We start from the raw sequence: 17913 nt of genomic DNA on the forward strand, positions 1-17913 counted from the left end.
TAGTTTTAGTTTTTAACAATTAAAATAAATTTTTATATATTAATAAAATAATTTATTAAAATAATAATTTTAATAAAATAATTTATTAAATTAATAAAGATAATTCATTAATTTTATTTTTTGAAATTTAAAATAAATTATCTCGGTTAGATTTATAAGTAATTAAATTAAAATTTATTAATTCGATTTTAATTAGATTTCATAATATATTTTAATTAACTGAGTTTTAAAATGATATGATAATTATGAAAAAAAAATTTATTAACTTTTAAAATTGTCAAAAATCAATGGCTAGCAAATGCAGCTTTTCAAGCGGGCCCTGACGAAGCGTGCCATCAGCAAATCCAGCTGATTAGGGAGCGAGGCCCATGTGTTTGGCCCATTTAGCCTTGACGTTGCAGCCACGGCTTAGAAGTCAAATGTGTACTGCTGCTCAACTGCATTACCATCTAACTGTGGTGGTACCCACAAACATCGCCTCTCTGGATAGGAATTGTAAATTAAAGCTATCACTAGTTCCAGTAGAGGATCCTTGCTCCTCGAGTTACGTGAAAAGGACAGCTACGGCGACCGTTCGAGGCCAAACGGTCGCGAAATTTGAATGCGTCTCGTATCCACCGTCCATTTCACCTCATCTCGATCGTCGGTTCGGTACAAAATCCAGGATTCTGCAGTCATGTTCAAATTTTCTCCCATTTTCCTTTGTCGCTCTCCATCTCCAGATCCGAACCCTAATCGCTCGCGAATCCCGCTTCTTCTCGAGTGCCCCCTTTTCGATTCCGTTCTTCGGAAATGCCTGCAGTCGTCGAACCAGGGAGCGCTGCCGGGAGGGTTAGGTTTCACGAGGCCGTGACGAATTCAGAGGCAGCAGATGTGGGTGGGGACATAGATCTGGAGGTCGTCCCTTGCGGCCTGCCGGCTCAGGGATTCGAGCTGCAAGAGGATCCTTCCTTCTGGAAGGATCATAACGTTCAGGTACATGAAGGTTTTTTGAGTTGAAAGCTGAGTGCCTGATTGACCAAGGTGATTTGATGGAAAGTTCTTAACAAATTTCATGTTTTTTTTCATCTTTCTTACTTTTTTTTAAAGGATTTTTAGATGATTTACAATACACGAACTTTATTGTAGTTTTTTGTAGATTTTCTTTGAGATTGTGCTTTACCTCCTGTTGTATGCTGTGTAACCTTCGAATTTCCTAGTACGCCTACTCATTTCCTTGGTTTAAGTAGGTAGCCATCCGTATCCGACCTCTCAGCAGTTCAGAGATATCCCTGCAAGGACACAGTCGATGTGTCCGACAGGACAATTGTCAAACCATTACATGGACTGCACACCCTGAATCTCGTTTCACCTTTGATCTCATTGCTGATGAGCATGTTAGTCAGGTAATAGTACTTGTCATGTTTCAGATCTTCCTTAATTTGTGAAAATTTTCCTTTTGCAATTGATGAATCTGGATTATTGTGCTTAACAGGAGAAACTATTCAAAGTTGCTGGAGTTCCAATGGTTGAGAATTGTGTGGCTGGCTATAACAGCTGTATGTTTGCCTATGGCCAAGTGAGTTCTACTAATACTTTTCAAAACACTTTTAATTGCCTATGATAATTATTCAATGCAATATTATATATTTTTCTTTGTCATAAGTTACCTGTATTAAAATACATCAAACTAATAAAAATGATTCTTATGAAATGTCTGAGCTATGTTTCAACGTCCTATCATTTACATTATGAGAGGAACATTAGTGAAGATCGGGAAATGTGTTCAATATTTGATTGTGCCTGAACCTAAAACGTCTGTAACATATGATATTACTTTAGACTGGCAGTGGAAAAACACACACAATGATAGGAGACATTGAAGGCGGAACACGTAGACATAGCGTTAACTGTGGGATGACACCTAGAGTTTTTGAGCATCTCTTCTCAAGGATACAAAAGGTATTCTTTGTCTCTGCCCACTGGCTGAAATTCCTTATTCAAATGAATAATGTTCTTGCCAGAGTTTGACATACCAATTGTTCTTTATAGGAAAAAGAAGATCGACGAGATGAAAAGCTGCAATTTACATGTAGATGCTCATTTCTAGAAATCTATAACGAGCACATTCTTGATCTTTTGAATCCATCCTCTGTAAATTTGCAGGTAAGAGAGGGCACACAACTATTATTTTTGGATTATTTTGTATTGCATTTCACTAATGATCTTCACTATCCATAGAAATTGTTTTTGTTTTAAAAGGGGTTATATTGTGGGAAATTTTTTTCTTGATCATGTTAAACCATCTCTAATTTTCTTTCTCTTACATGCATAACTTGCTTTATGACAGATAAGAGAAGATTCAAAGAAAGGTGTTTATGTAGAGAATCTTTCAGAATTTGAGGTTTCATGTGCTCGCGATGTTATGCAACAACTTATTCAGGTCTGTCAAAAAAAAAATGATCATCCTATCATGGTCAACTTGTTTAGACTTATAACTGAAATTGATATCTTTTCCTTGCCATAAGAAGCTTTTTATAGCTTGGTAGACAAATTAAATATGAAGAAATGTTGGCTATGTACAACTTCTTTGAAATTTATACTCTATTGATTTCTTTGGTTTTCAATGCATAATGTTTTGTTACAATTTCCTTGTAGGGGTCATCAAACAGAAAGGTGGCTGCTACAAACATGAACAGAGCTAGCAGCCGTTCTCATAGTGTTTTTACTTGTGTCATAGAAAGTAAGGTGGGTAAGACTTGTAGAATCTGTAGCAGTCTTTGTTGAATAGTGTGAAGTATAATCTTGCAATTATGTGAATTTAATAGAGTTTTCTCAATTTTGCAGTGGGAATCCCAGGGTGTTACTCATCATAGGTTCGCTCGGCTTAATCTTGTAGATTTAGCAGGGTCTGAGAGGTAAAATCTTTTCAATTAGTTTGGGAATTCTTAAGCACAAGTTACATGTTATTTCTCCTGATCTGTACTTGGAACTTCTGAACAAACATATTAATACAGGCAGAAGAGCTCAGGTGCTGAAGGTGATAGACTGAAAGAAGCAACCAACATAAATAAATCACTTTCAACTTTAGGGTAGGTAAACTTACTTAATCTAATCCATTTTTATAACATACTTTGCTTTCTAGATTATTTAATTATTTGTCAAATGTAATTGCCGTGCATATGGTTGTTTACCTAAGAAGGTGCTATGTGTCATGCAGACTTGTTATCATGAACCTTGTCAGTATGTCAAACAAGAAATCACTACATGTACCATACAGAGATTCAAAGTTGACATTCCTTCTTCAGGTAAATTGTGTTGGTTGCCTAATCGAAGGTTGTGGCATGCAACTATGCATGTAGAAAATTTAAGGAAGTTTGATGGAGTAAACATTTATTAAATATAATTTTCTTTCCTTGGAGTACAACAGTTTGAAAGTTTTATTTCATCAATGAAAATTTATTCTAAATCTAAAAACAATTATTTGCGTTGTCATATATAAACACCAATATCTCTTAAGTTGTTTCACAACTTTGTCCTGATCTTCCCTATTACATCTTTCCTGGAAAATAGGTTCAGTGCAGCTTATTAAATTATCAAACAAAACCAGAATAACTTTGTATAGGCATCAGATTATTTCAGTAAATTACTTGTATAAGTTTCTTTGACGCAAAATTGTCTGCATGATGGAAGGAGGTTGGTATGCAAAGAATCATATTGTTTTGACTAACTGTAACATTAGCTATACCCATAAAATTGAGCATGAATGTGTTTACCATCTAACTTCAAAAATCCAATTATGACTTGACTATTTGTATTCTAGTGCAAGGAAAGTATCATTTTTATTGATGTTTACCATATAAGATCTTTGTATCTAGTATTTAGTTTACTATATGTTTGTCTTTGTGTAAGCCTCTATGGTTAGTTTCTTATTTCTTTGTTTCTTTCAGGATTCACTTGGAGGTAACTCTAAGACAATCATAATTGCAAACATAAGCCCATCTAATTGGTACGCATCTTCTTTGATTTTTCTTCTTGTGCTGTATCTCTTCCTTTGACATATCTAGCATTTGTTCTTTGTGTTTTTGGGTGTTTCTAGCTGTGCTTTAGAGACATTAAGTACACTTAAGTTTGCACAACGTGCCAAATTCATAAGGAACAATGTAAGTATTGCACTATACTTTTCTCATTATGCTTTATTAGTTTGCAAAAGCATAATATGCACATTGTTATTTCTTCTCCAGGCAATTGTAAATGAGGATGCTTCTGGAGATGTTATCAGCATGCGTCTACAAATTCAACAATTGAAGGTTCATGTGATATTTGTTTACATCGTCACTAATGGGAATCATTTGACTGATCTACAATTTTTTCATATAAATTTTCCAATAGCTTTTACTGAAATTCTTCATTTTTTTTCTTTTACGCACTTCCATCTGTGCTGAATATATTGATGCTGGCTTTTATTTACACCTTTTTTTTATCTTTTTGATGTGGGTAGAATATACCAGTAGTACATTTTAAGAAGAATTTCTTATTATGTTTATGGCCTTTTTAGTTTTCCCTACTCTTCATTGAGATTGCTTAAACCCATGCAGAAAGAAGTGAATCACTATAGAGGATTAGTTAACATTGGAGCTGGAAATGATACCTTGAGTGATTGTCTTAATGGATCTCCATGTTCTTTCAAGTGGGATGGAGAGCAGTTCAGTCCGCTGACATTTGATAAACGTTTATCTCAGGTTTGTGTCATAGTCCTAATTTGAACATGGTATCTTGTCAATATTTTTTCTGTACTTTCTGGCTACTTGGCGGCAATAAACCATTACAGTTTGTCGAGTACTCACTAGCACTTGTTGATAAACAAATGATAACAAATATTTATTTTCTTCCCTATGTAATCTTGAATTGATATCTCGTATATGTTTAATCTTTAGAGGAAGGAAAGTGAAGTTGCTCTAGTTGCAGCTTTTAGAAGAGAGAAGGACAAGGAAACAGAATTAAAAGCAATGACTGCTGAAAAGCAGGCAACAGAACAGCTGGTAAGTGATTGTCAGGGTAAATCTGCTTGCTAGATTTGTATGTTTTATTGAAATGCCCACGAAATTTGTTTGAAAAGGAGGAAAAGCACAATTATTTTGATTGATTTTATTAGCATGAACATTCTCTCTCTCTCTCTCTCTCTCTCTCTCTCTCTTCTCTCTCTCTCTCTCTCTCTCTCTCTCTATATATATATATATATATATATATATATATATGTGGCAATAACTTTACCTTGTATGCTTTCATATTTCTAAGGTTAAGAAACTAGTCTATTTAAAGGCATCTGTCTTTTTCTATAAAAACACTAGATCACTCAACGAACGGAGGAAGTAAGAGGTTTAAAGATGAGACTTCGTTTTCGCGAGGAGCAAATAAAGAGGTTAGAAGCAATTGCTGCTGGAAAGCTATCAGCAGAAACACATCTGTTGCAGGAGAAGGGAGAACTTCTGAAAGAAATAGATGTTCTTCGAAACCAAGTTGACCGTAATCCAGAAGTTACCAGATTTGCGATGGAAAACCTGCAACTGAAAGAAGAACTAAGAAGGTTTTCCTTGTTTTCTTCCTTGTCACCACAACTTCTTGTCCCTGTCATGAAATTGCATATTCCTAGCTTAACCATATTCAGTTTCGCTGTTGCTTTACTTAACTCTTTAATGTATTACCAAATCCGTTAGTTAACCACTTTTTGTCTTTTCCTTTCTTTTTTCTTTTTTTATCTATGGCAACCAGATTGCAGTCATTTGTTGAAGAAGGTGAAAGAGAAATGATGAATGAACAGCTAACAGTTTTACAGGATAAGGTACTGTCGTTTTGCTTAAGAAAAAATGAAGTCACATTATTCCTTTCTTGATGCATATTAAACGTGGGTTCTTCTTAGTTACTGGAGGCCCTGGATTGGAGACTTATGCATGAAAAAGATTCTGGTGTTTTTCAGGTACAAAAATTACATTTAAAAAAAAAATTTATCGAATGTGACTTTTTATTATAAAATGAGTCGTGATTGGATCTCAAGATTTAGTTGCTAACTTCATATTTCTCATCTAATTCATTGTTAGCAACCTCATAGCTATACTTAAGTTGGCTGCTAGTAGTTAATACTACTTTTCTCTTAGGGGCAATTTGAAAACAAGCTTCTGATCAATACTTAAATTCTTTGAGCACAGCGGAACCTCTCATCATCTTGGGAAGCTTTTGGAAGTGAAGAAACCGAGTTTCTCCATCTGCAGGTGTGCTATCAGTTCTTTTTTTTTTCAATTTTTTTCTGAGTTTTAGATTGATACTTTTTGCTATAAGTATATCTTCATATTGCAGGCTATTCAAAATCAGAGAGAGATAGAAGCACTCCGAAAAAATCTTTCAATTTCCCTTGAAACCAAAGAAAAACTCGAAAGGTACTATTTCAATTTGTCAACCCAAAACATGTAGGTAGTGTCTGTCATTTATCTGGAGTCTGGATGATCATATATGAATGATCGTTTAAGCTGATGTTCTAATTGGACATTTCAGTGAGTCCTAAAATTGTTATTATCGATTGTACAATGGTGACATGTAGGAGAGGGTGCCCTTCACTTCATTATCAACAACCCCTCAAGTCCATAGATAACATCAATCACATGACCATTGCTAACATTTTAAATCTGCAGGCGTGTTGATGAGTTAGTTTTCCAACTAGAAGAACAGAGAAAGTCAACTCTAGCTCTTTCTGAAGGATCTGAACTTCCTCAATCTGAATGCATTGTCCTGGAGACAGAGAAGTCTTCTGATGATCAGATAGAACTTAAAACAATGGTTGATGCAATTGCAGTTGCTAGTCAGAGAGAAGTCGAAGCTCATGAATCAGCTATTGCATTAGCCAGGGAGAATGAAGAGTTAAGATTGAAGCTTACCGTCCTTATCGATGACAACAACAAGCTGATTGAACTGTATGAGAGTGCAATTGCAGAAGGAGCAAACAATGTTGCTGTCTGCGGCTGTAAATTTGTGCAAACAGATGGACAAGATGAAACTTCTTCTGAACGCCATGAGAATAGACCTGAAGAGTCCATCTGTGAATTCCATGACTCAGAGATTAAGGATATTGAAAATCTTCAGCACCAGCTTCATGATTTGCATGAAGAAAATGAGAAACTGATGGGCTTATATGAGGAAGCAATGAAGGAGAGGGATGAGTTCAAAAGAATTCTTGCTTCTATGGAAACAAAAGTATTATCAACCAAAGAAGAGATTTCTTGTCCAGAAAAGCTTGTCGAAATGGATGAAGAAACGGGTCGTCTTAAGCAGGAACCAGCAAATCCAAAGGAAGATCTCGCACGAATGCCAGAGAAAATGCCACAGCTGGTTAGAGAAAACTTGGAGTTGGTAAGAGATAAGCTTGCTGCAGTAGGAAATGCTGTTGTTAAATACTTAGGGGTACTTGAGCGAAATATTACTGAGGTCAATGAGCTATCTGAAAATGCTATACAATTGGACCATGGCATTAAGTTTAAGCAACAGGAGCAAATGGAACTTGAGGTTGGTCTATCCCAGCTGCAGGAAAGAAAGACAGTATTGGAGAATAAGTTTGTGGCTCTGAAATTAGCACTTCAGAGTGTTTCATCCAAAGCTAACTACTGGGAACAAAGAGAAGGTCGGGCAAGAACCAGGTTAAATGTGTGTTCTGAACATGTACAACAAAAGAAAGAAGAACTAACATGTCATCTAGCTGGCAAGGGTGAAATCAACTCTGCTTTGGCAAAAGCCCAGCAGTCTGAATCTCTGTTGAGATGCAACATCGATAATCTCAAGTCTAAGCTCCATGAAATAGAAACTCAGAGACAGAAGACTGAAAGAGTGCTCTTTGCAATTGATAATGTGGAAAATGCTGACATGTCAGTGCCAAAGCCTATGAATTTTGGGAAAGCATTCGAACTATTGAAGTCTGAAGAGGAGAAAAGCAAACTATCTGCTGAGCTGAAAAAGCAACAGGAACAACTAGTTATTCTAAAGAAGGAAATTGGAAGCTTGGTGAAGAAAACTGAAGCAATTGATGCTGACATCAAGAATGCCGAAACATCGGTGAAAAATGGGCTGCTATCCTTGCAACAAGCAGAAGCTGCATTACAGCAAATGATGGAAGAGAAGAAAATGCTCTATGATATGCAAGAGGATGGGAGATCTGAGATTGGCAATCTTTTACTTGAGTTCCAGAATTGCATCTTTAATTTGGATTTGAAAGAAGGTGAGATCATGTTACACAAGGAAACGATGGAACATGATTTGAGAAATTTAGAGCAGAAAAGGGCTAAGCAAGATTTGGCCACTGAGAGGTTGAATCAGCTGTTGAATGCTGATCGACGTGTAACAACACTCTCTGACATCAAAGATTACTCATTAAATGTTTCAGAGATGGAACAGAAGCTAAGAGATGTCCAGATCTATCTTGATGAAATCATCTATCACTAGTCAGCAGCCACGGGGCAGTTAATTCAACTGCCTAAATTAACTAGCATTTGTTATTTGTTCTGCCCACGTGGAATCACTTTGGTTTTCCTGTGCTTTATTTGTACTTCTGTACATATTTTTAGTTTTAGTTGCTATCTTGGATTATGTACTTCTGTGTATGATCACAGAATTTGAAATTACTGATGGTACACCAAAAATGCATCGAATTGTGATATCTCATATAGGACCGAGCAATCGGTTCAAAATCAAACTTATTTATTTGAAATTAAATAAATTGATTTTTTTTTCTAATTAACTGAATCCGTTGAACTTTCTAATAAAAATTAATAAATTGAATTCATAAAATATTGATTAATTTAATTTTTGATCAAATCAATTAAATTTTTTAATTTCTATCATTTTTCAATAATGATAAAACATAACAACTATTTTATTTTTTTAAAAATAAAATTATTAGAATCTAATTGGTTCATTTCATTTGTGATATTCATGAATGACAAAAATCTAGTACTATAATTTTTAAGATAAAATTATTTTTTATATAAAATTTATTTTAATAATAACTTTTATTTACTTAAAATCATGAAATTTCAGTTTTAAAGAAATTAAGAGTGTTTGGATTATTTCAAAAGTTTAAAAACGCTGAAAAGAAAATTGATCTTTGTTTTATTCGATTTAATAGGAGTTTTAAAAATAATTATTTAAATTCCGAACTAACCAAAGTCGAAATTTTAAATTCGATGTATTAATTTATTTTAATCAAATTTTTGTTCACACGTATGTCTAAGAATTATGAAACTTATAAATATAAAATTTAGTTACGTGTTTTACGGTAAATAAATATGCAAAAGAATGCCCTTTATTTAAAAAAATGATCTTTCATGTGAATGGATTAGCGTCTGGTTCTGGACTTACTTTGTCTTCTTCCAGAAGGAAGGGCAAACCATTAAAACAGTCTTCGATTGAGATAAAACAGGAAAAAAATTCAGGTTAATATCGATGAATTAATCGTGAGCGAAGAAAAAGTACAAAACGTGTCTTTTTAAAATTGTTTGTGAATCCGATGCTGTCCGCGTCGATCGCGATCGAAGAAATCAAAGATAGAAGCAATCCAATTCAATCTCAAATTTTTCTCTGCCTATTTCTTGTAAGCAAATCGGCTCGATCAAACCCAGGGGAATCCCTTGTTCCTATTATTAGATCGATCACGGGCCCCAAGGCTCCGCTTTTGGAGCATCTCCGCCTTCGTCTCGGTGGCGGGGCTTCAAAAGCGAGGGCCTTCGGGTTTCCCCCTTTGTGCCTGGGCTTCCGTAATGGCGGCGACGGAGGGCTTCGAGTCAACCCCGATCGGGGCCGGGAAGGAGGGGGCGCGCCGGCGGCTGTGGAAGAAGGTGAAGTACCAGTTGGTGGAGTACCATTCCCTCCCCGGCTATCTCAAGGACAACGAGTACATCTTGGGCTATTATCGCTCCGAATGGCCGCTCAAGCAGATCCTCTTCAGCATTTTTACCATTCACAACGAGACCCTCAATGTTTGGACGTAAGAATCCTGCTGTTTTTTTTTCGAATTTCAATAAAGATTTGGTCTTGGCATAAGTTAGGGAAAAATCATCGGTTCTTTGTTCTTTACTTCTATGAGCCCTATCTGTTTGCTCTTCTAGGTGAATTTTTTTTGTTGGACGACATTCTCGCTGGTAAAGTTTCCTTTTCATCGATGATATCTATGTGATGCCATTGAATTGAGACGAGACATATTGTCAAATTTAAATTTATGTGTTGTTTATGCTAATATTGTGGTTCGTTTTAGCCAAATCATCCAAGGAAAAACTTTACCTAGGTGAAGTAGTAGAACCATACGGGTCATGTTTTCACAGTGGATGTTAATTATGTAAGAGGACGATTTCTAGGGTATAGACTTGAAGGAGATTGATAACTATCCACTATGATGAGATCTTCCCTGATAACATCTCCATGATATGGTCCTAGAAGAACCATGGTTTTGCTTGGAAGTGCTTGTTTGATGCAACAGTTCGTTTCCTCAAGAATGTAAAGCAACCTGACACTTTCATTCATTAAATGCACTGATAAATCTGAAATTAACTTCAAGGAAGGGTTACAGTTTGTTTAGTATACACTGAATTTTTTTTCATAATATATGAATCAAGAGATGAGCTTATAAAAGATGAGTCCATAAGGAGAAGATGGCGTGCCAATGAAATGATTTGCCTTTTGGCTTCATTTTTGTGTTGGCTGATATGTTTTTGACACTTTCTTTCCCTCTTTCTTAATTCTTCAGCTATGATTCTTTGTTTTCAGTTTCCTGTTGTTATTTCTCGTTTGTTCTTTGTGCTTAGTCTTCTGCATCTATGATCTGTGGCCTTGCCTCAGTGTCTTACTTTTCCAATTTTCACCTCCTTACAGACCATCCAATCTAAAATATCTACAATCAGAAATTCCAACAGCTCTCATTGGTGAATATTGCCACTTTTCATGCTATATGACATTAGACAGTGTTTGCCTAGTTTGTCCTTGCAGCAGTAGCAAGTTTTTTTTTTTCTTTTCAATTTTGTTTTTTTTTGTGTGTTGTTGTAGCATATTGATTTTAGAAGGAAGGTTTCCTCAACTAGCAGAAATTTTTTAGATTCAAACTCCAACTATTTCTGTTTATAGGTGAATCTTGTATTTGAACATAGGCACTAGTTAGTTCAGTGTTTATTTTAGAAGCATAATGCACATGCAGGCAACAATTGTTCATAAATTTGTCAATTTAATTAAGACAATTTTACTCATGTGCTATAGTAATTGTTCAAGATGCCATCATCTTTCAGAAAGGTATTTCAAACATATTTTGTTTCTCCATCAATTTTTTTTTTTTGAATTTGTTCTCCTAGGATTTCGAAAAGATATTTTGATTTGGCTAAAATTCCTACCTACATCGTGTAGCCTCATAGTGTACTTTGTTAAGTATCATCATATTGATGAGCAGGTCACCAGTAACTAGATTCCAATGTGACCGATATCATTCTAAGTTTGGATCTTAGTTGTGTCAATTACCCAATTGGTGATTCTTCTTTACATTATATTCTCAATCTAGTGCATTCCATAGTTTACACTTTCTTCCAATTTTTGACACACAATTCATTCATGTTCCAGGCACTTGATTGGCTTCTTTCTTTTTCTCGCTCTGACTATATACACCGCAATGAAGGTTCCATCAGTTGTAGATCTCCACTCACTTCAACATTTACCAGATGTTCTGAAGAAGGCTGATCTGCATAAGATTCACTCAGAACTCGTGGCTTGCCTGCCTTCAATGCCTCACCTATCTGATCTGCAGAGAATAAAGGACGAATTGAAGACGTCCTTGCCTTCTATGGACATGCTTACATCTCTATCTCACAAGCACCTCTTGCAGCTTCTCTCATATTGCGTACCCCACAGATTTGCACATGCTAATGCTACTAATTTATCTCTTCTGGTAATTTCTCTATTCATTATATCTTGTATTCTGCCTCAAAATTTTATGCTAGACCTATCTTGATTATCGTTACAAGCCTAATGGTACAACATGTTCTGGCATTACTCCCCTTACCACAACCCTATATACTATCTTCTACTGATAGAAGCATTCCTTTGTTTATATACACTAATTGAATGAACCTTTCTCTTGGAAGATATCTTTGGCTTTTCCAAGTATGTTTAGATGAGGAAGTTCATGTTTATATATATTTAAATTCTAAATGCAATGATATGGTGAATATGCAGTCAGCTATGAAGGACGATGTGGTTAATATGATAGCTCCATTACTAGCACCGACGATTCCACGGTGGCCATTTTTTGCCTTCTTAGGTGGGGCAATGTTCTGCCTCCTTGCTAGCAGCACTTGCCATCTTCTATCATGCCACTCTCGACGTCTTGCATACATCATGCTTCGCCTTGACTATGCTGGTATTGCTGCCCTCATTGCAACATCATTCTACCCCCCAGTATACTACTCATTCATGTGCAATCCATTCTTCTGCAATCTCTACCTCGGGTTCATCACTGTTATCGGAATCGCCACAGTCACTGTCTCACTTTTACCAGTTTTTCAGAACCCTGAATATCGAGCCATAAGGGCAGGTCTTTTCTTTGGGATGGGACTATCTGGTGTGGTTCCGGTGTTGCACAAGCTGGTTGTTTTCAGCCATCGGCCGGAGGCACTACAAACAACAGGCTACGAGCTATTGATGGGGCTTCTTTACGGCCTCGGTGCATTGGTATATGCTACACGAGTTCCTGAACGTTGGATGCCTGGAAAATTTGATATCGCAGGGCATAGTCACCAGCTTTTCCATGTGTTGGTCGTCGCTGGAGCTTATACTCATTACCAGGCAGGATTAATTTACTTGAAGTGGAGAGATTTAGCAGGGTGCTAGAGGAGTTTCCATGAAACTTTTCAACTGCCAACAAGTTTTACCGTCTAAACTGTTTGACCATATTTGATGTTGCCAACTAAATAGAAAGTTCTATAATACTACCAGTTGTATGGTCGATGCAGGAAAAACCATTTGTTACAATAGTTGCTTCTCAAATCTGCCTTACTTGGTTTCTCCTGTGAACCTTCATAACTGTAATGTATACAAATATGTTTGATCTGTCCTAATTTGTTTCTTGTCCGTTTTACACAAGATCATGAACATACAAGATCCTATTCAGTATCATGCTGTTCAAGGTAGACGTTGATTGAAATAGAATCACGAGAGGATAGGATATTCGTAGGGATCGAATTGCGATGTTATCTCAACATGTTCATTTGCCTGAACTTGTTTGCTCTCCAGCCTTCACCAACCAGTTTGCAATCTCAGGGAAACAAATCGATGAGGCAGACAAACCTGTCTTGGCCATTGAGAAGGATCAGAAAAGCATCACAGTTTGTCATGGATGGAAGTTTAGCCCATCAGCTAGCTGATGAGACTCTCCATTCGACCTCTTCAGAGACATCCAACACCAGGAGGGCATGGTATGAGCTCCAACCTCATGTGAGAGACATTGGAGTCTATTTACAAGAAGTCATTTTCCAAGATATCAGAGAAGATGTAATCCTAGAGATGCAAGGCTTTTTGGAGTGACCCTGTAGAAAGTTAATTAGACGTACACACACTGTAATTATAACATAGTTTATCATGATGCCCAATTAAGGGACCACAAAATCACCTGATTGATGCATTCAAAAAATGTAGGTGTCTCTGTTCATCATTGAAGTATAAAAAGAGAGAGAGTACGTCTTATAGGAAAGATAATTATATCATAAATGAATAGTCATTTATTTTTTTAAGATATGTTTTTTATAATTCATTCAATTCTGCACAATGCCATTTTTATGTTAATTGGATTGGATATGTTACCAGCCAGTTACCAGCCAGATTATAACTTGTTATTAAAGATCAATGGCTGCACTTAATCTTTCATACTACTTCATTGAGTTGTGACAGAGTCATCATTGATACACTAATTACTGCTCTAGAATTTGGGGTAGAAGAAGCTGCTATGAGCATGGCACTTTTGCAGAATTGTCGATGCTGCATTTGCTTTGACCTTTTAGAATTCAGAAATCACAGAAAACAGCAGTAAATATATCAGTTTGTTTTTTCCCTAATGATTGGCTGCTGTTGTTGGAGCAGAAGAGGTTGCTGCTGTTGAACATGGCACTTCTCACAGAATTGAATTCAGAAATCAGAAAAGGCAGCAGTAAATACATAAATCAGTTTTTTTCTTAATGGTTGGCTAATTTTTCTTCAGTTTAGTTTTATACTATTTGCCCTTCAAAACCATGTTCAGCATTGAGTACATGAAATAATACTATTCTATGGCAACTAACAAAACAAAAAAAAAACAGGCCTATGGTTGTTCTCCCTAATTTAAAGTTTTGGTGATCATTTATATATACTTCACAGAAGTTGCTTGAAGGATTAATGGACATGTTCAGTAACGAGGAGAAAATAAGGTGATGGATTGGAACCTTTGTCACATCATGAACAGATAAAGCATGTTCCAGGGAGTAAAATAATACTTGCAACTTCAAAATGTCTGAGTACCAGAAGGCAATGCTTCCAACCAAAAGTGTTTCAAGTGAATGTGGAAAGCAATAACAAGTCTGACATGGACAGCATGCATTTCAATTGATTGTGAATTCTGAAACAAGTTCGCTTTGTGGAGTATCAAATCAGAGGACAATGATTCGAAGGGTTTGTTGAACATAGAGTATATTTGTTGTGTAGCTTCCGTTCTTACCATTCATACCATACAATACTTAGCGAAATGGTTTTGCATAAACATGGTTTTGGATAGAGTGAATACGAAGTACACAAGCAATGGAGGAAAACAAAAACATGCCGATAGAAAAGTAAGGCACATCGAACCTTTCTGCATTCCCTTGAAACAGCACAGTTGTTCATTTTCACTCATTTTGTTTCTCTATGCTGATGTTTGTCGTCGCAGTTTGCGGAGAAAGCACACTATGAGGGGATAGTTGGGGCGCGCAACAGAGCTGAACCGAGAATATCATCACACAAGCTGCCTTTATTTTCAGGTGAGTTGTGGTTATCTTCCCTTGGACTGCTCCAAGCACTGCTAGACACTGACCGGAAGGTAGACTTCTGCAGAACATGAGTTGGGGATGACTCCAGCCAATTATTCAAATCACATCCATCAGCCAAGAAGTTTATAGATGAGGAGACAAGGTTCTTGCATTGTTCGTCGGTGGTGTGCCTAGCATTGCTTAGAACCTCTCCAAGTGGACCAGCCATGGAACACTCCCACGAAGAAATCAGTACCCGACCTGTCTGATATTGGCTGGCTTCCTTTGGCACATCTTCTCGAACCACATTGATGGCATTACGTTCCTGTGATACAAACTGGTTTCTGGACAATTCATCGTCGGAGCATTGAATGCTATCTGAGGAACTGCTTGGAGGTTTGAAAGGAGAATCCATCAAAATGAACCTATGTTGAAATCCACATGACTCCTCTTCAAAGGGATTCTGTTCTTGTGACAATGGAAATAATTTGCTGCTATTCCTTGAGTTCAAAGAACAAGGCAAGGAGAGAGATCCAAAATCTTGTGTGCATTCATTAACTTTTCACTGTTCATCTCCATCCTACAGAATAATCAACAAGGAAAAAGAGGAAAAGGATATGTATTCTGAGCAAAAACCAAATGAAGGAAATCACATCTGGAAGGACATGAAAGATCTCAAAAACTAGAAATTTGAGAAAAAAAATAGGGAACAATTTGGGACATAGAATTTTAGTGGTTAAGCAGTAAGCCTAGTTCACAGCTTGACTAACGTTTTAAGCCTGGTAAATGAAACTGGTCTGAGCAGAAAAGAAAATATCGAGAAAGGAATAAAAAAGACTACAAACAAATCAATGGAACTGATCTGCAATGGGTTTTGGACAATTTCCTTCTTTAAAGTGATTGTTGCAATGGTTCTTGACATTTCTGTTGTTGTGCTTGAATCAAGTTGTTTCCTACTTAAGCAGTTGAACTAGAGATGTCTAGAGGGGGCCAAGAAGTTAACTAAGCATTTTAGATTACATCTTCCAGCTTGTCATTGTGAAGCAAAACCATGAATATAATCTCAACAAGAGGTTAAAACTATGAAAATTAGAACAAAATTTTAGCACTAGATGGTGCCATAAGTGGCAGTTACCTGTCCAATTGTGAAGGGTAACAACCATTTGTCTGCAGACATTCAGTCTGATGCAGTGAATTGGTGAGGCAGCCAGAAGCTCCACCTTCTGTAGGCGCCGTAGAGGCAGACTTTGTAGGTGTGGTGGTCGGTATCACTTTCGCGGCATGGTCGATGTGGCCTTCCACATGCTTTCTTGAACGATGGCGGCCCCGATTCATGTGCCTCTCACAGTACTTCTGGTCGGCAACGACATCCCTCGAGCATCGCCATTTTTTCCCGTCAGTTCGGCGACATCTGCCCGGCTCCGGATCCTCCTTTCCTACTTGCCTCCATCCCACTGCAGACATCATGAAACTATGCTAAACAAAATAGCCAATTCACCATTGGAGCTGATCCTACTGTGGAAGGAGAGTTTTCAGAAACCAGATATGATTGCACTTGTTGCTGAGTAGCAGATTACAAAAGTAAAATGTGAAAATTGCTTTTGCACTTGTTGACTGATCAAAAGAAGAAGTTAGCATCTTCTTTCAAGCAACAAGGTAAAGAAAGACTATGTGAAAATTGCTTCCTTACACGTAGTTGAGCCAAAATATCCAGCTGAGAAGGGAGGGAACCCAAAACCGCTCCTAACGGAGACCAGCAGATTTGGTGGAATGGCTATATTTGCAACCATGTGTTTGTAGATCAAGGTCTGGCGTTCAAACTCCAGCCACTGAGAAGGAGTGAAAGGTCCATTCACCCTGGCCAAGACTCCATGCTTGTGTTCAAGAGATCCCTCTGTGTGCATGCCTGAAAGAGGAGAGAAGAAGAAAAAAAAAAAAAAACAAAGATGAGTCGAGGAAACAAGAAAAACAAACATGAACCAGAACATCCTTCTTGACGGCCAAAACGTGCAACGCGCATTGCTTGCTCTGCAAAGGGAAGAACATCGAGAAGCTTACCCATCAAAATGGATCCTTTTTTACACCTTACCCTCTCCTCGACCATTCTTCCTCAGATAAACAGCGAGAGATGCAACAAAAAAACCAGCTAATGGCGCGCTGATATAGGGTTTAGGATTTAGGATACAGGGTTTATTCCCCCTTATTTGCTCTTTATTTCACTATAAGAAACAGAGAATCTACCTGCCAAAATCCAGAACTTTGAATACTAGACTCCACTAGAACGGCAAAAGGAAGGGACAAAAACTCTTCTTTTTTTTCTTGCAAGACAGGGATCGCGGCAAAAGAACCAAAGTGCGATGAAAAGACTATTCGTAGATTCAGTACTGCGATTAAAGAGCCAACCTACAAGACAACCGCGTGGAAGGAAACCTACGCCGGACCCTATCAGTCAACCAACAACCGTAGCTCTCTTCCACAAGCCTGAAACAACCTATCTATAGCCACATATTTAATGCTAGTCACCTGCATTCCTCATATGAGAGGGTGTTGGTGTAGATGCTGATAGGTGATGGTAGCATGGCGATGTTCCATCCAGGGTGAGCATCAATGCTCCCTGCTTTGACGGTGAAGAGAAACTGAGCATTTGCTCTCCTCCTTCAGGGACGAGGCAGTTGGGAGTAAAGAAAGGCGCCATTTTTACAGGCGCTGGCATCCTTAGCTCAGTTCTAGCCAGCTTGAGACATCGCATGCCATGCTCCTCAGCTTCTTCAGCTTCAGTCGCCCTCTGGCTGCTGAGCTCAGCGTCGGAGGACTCCATGGAAGACGAGAAGACACCACCAGATTCCGAGGACGCGCCAGCCAACAAACCCACCATTCCGCCAAACTCCAT

General features: G+C 37.5%; 2 protein-coding genes and 1 pseudogene across 2 annotated transcripts; 2 read left to right on the top strand and 1 right to left on the bottom strand.

Moving 5' to 3' along the window:
- Nucleotides 1-792: 792 nt before the first annotated feature.
- Nucleotides 793-8567, top strand: LOC141841570 (kinesin-like protein KIN-12G). The gene is made up of 21 exons (XM_074729746.1): nucleotides 793-975; nucleotides 1230-1385; nucleotides 1475-1558; nucleotides 1822-1941; nucleotides 2032-2145; nucleotides 2330-2422; nucleotides 2638-2727; nucleotides 2827-2897; nucleotides 2997-3071; nucleotides 3200-3287; nucleotides 3930-3988; nucleotides 4079-4142; nucleotides 4224-4289; nucleotides 4578-4721; nucleotides 4917-5021; nucleotides 5331-5566; nucleotides 5752-5821; nucleotides 5900-5956; nucleotides 6186-6248; nucleotides 6334-6413; nucleotides 6666-8567. Exons 1-21 carry the CDS (start codon nucleotides 793-795, stop codon nucleotides 8461-8463), a joined length of 3816 nt encoding a protein of 1271 aa, XP_074585847.1. The 3' UTR covers nucleotides 8464-8567.
- A 928-nt stretch (nucleotides 8568-9495) lies between these two features.
- LOC141841393 (heptahelical transmembrane protein ADIPOR3-like) lies at nucleotides 9496-13161 on the top strand. Its single transcript, XM_074729558.1, has 3 exons — nucleotides 9496-10003; nucleotides 11617-11941; nucleotides 12229-13161. The coding sequence occupies exons 1-3, from the start codon at nucleotides 9777-9779 to the stop codon at nucleotides 12880-12882; spliced, it is 1206 nt and encodes a 401-aa protein (XP_074585659.1). The 5' UTR covers nucleotides 9496-9776; the 3' UTR covers nucleotides 12883-13161.
- Nucleotides 13162-14961: 1800 nt separating this feature from the next.
- Nucleotides 14962-17913, bottom strand: LOC141836921 (growth-regulating factor 7-like; annotated as a pseudogene).

This window comes from Curcuma longa, chromosome 11, assembly GCF_044706935.1.
Source record: "Curcuma longa cultivar G26 ecotype Majalengka, Jawa Barat chromosome 11, ITB_CL_G26_1.1, whole genome shotgun sequence".
Taxonomy (NCBI): domain Eukaryota; kingdom Viridiplantae; phylum Streptophyta; class Magnoliopsida; order Zingiberales; family Zingiberaceae; genus Curcuma; species Curcuma longa.

Bases quoted from the DNA above. Each gene is read 5' to 3' on its own strand.
- LOC141841570 (XM_074729746.1), top strand. From the start codon at position 793: ATGCCTGCAGTCGTCGAACCAGGGAGCGCTGCCGGGAGGGTTAGGTTT. The intron at 2,728-2,826 runs GTGGGTAAGACT...TCAATTTTGCAG, and splicing joins CTTGTGTCATAGAAAGTAAG to TGGGAATCCCAGGGTGTTAC. The intron at 5,822-5,899 runs GTACTGTCGTTT...GGTTCTTCTTAG, and splicing joins TAACAGTTTTACAGGATAAG to TTACTGGAGGCCCTGGATTG.
- LOC141841393 (XM_074729558.1), top strand. From the start codon at position 9,777: ATGGCGGCGACGGAGGGCTTCGAGTCAACCCCGATCGGGGCCGGGAAG. The intron at 10,004-11,616 runs GTAAGAATCCTG...TTCATGTTCCAG, and splicing joins GAGACCCTCAATGTTTGGAC to GCACTTGATTGGCTTCTTTC. The intron at 11,942-12,228 runs GTAATTTCTCTA...GTGAATATGCAG, and splicing joins CTACTAATTTATCTCTTCTG to TCAGCTATGAAGGACGATGT.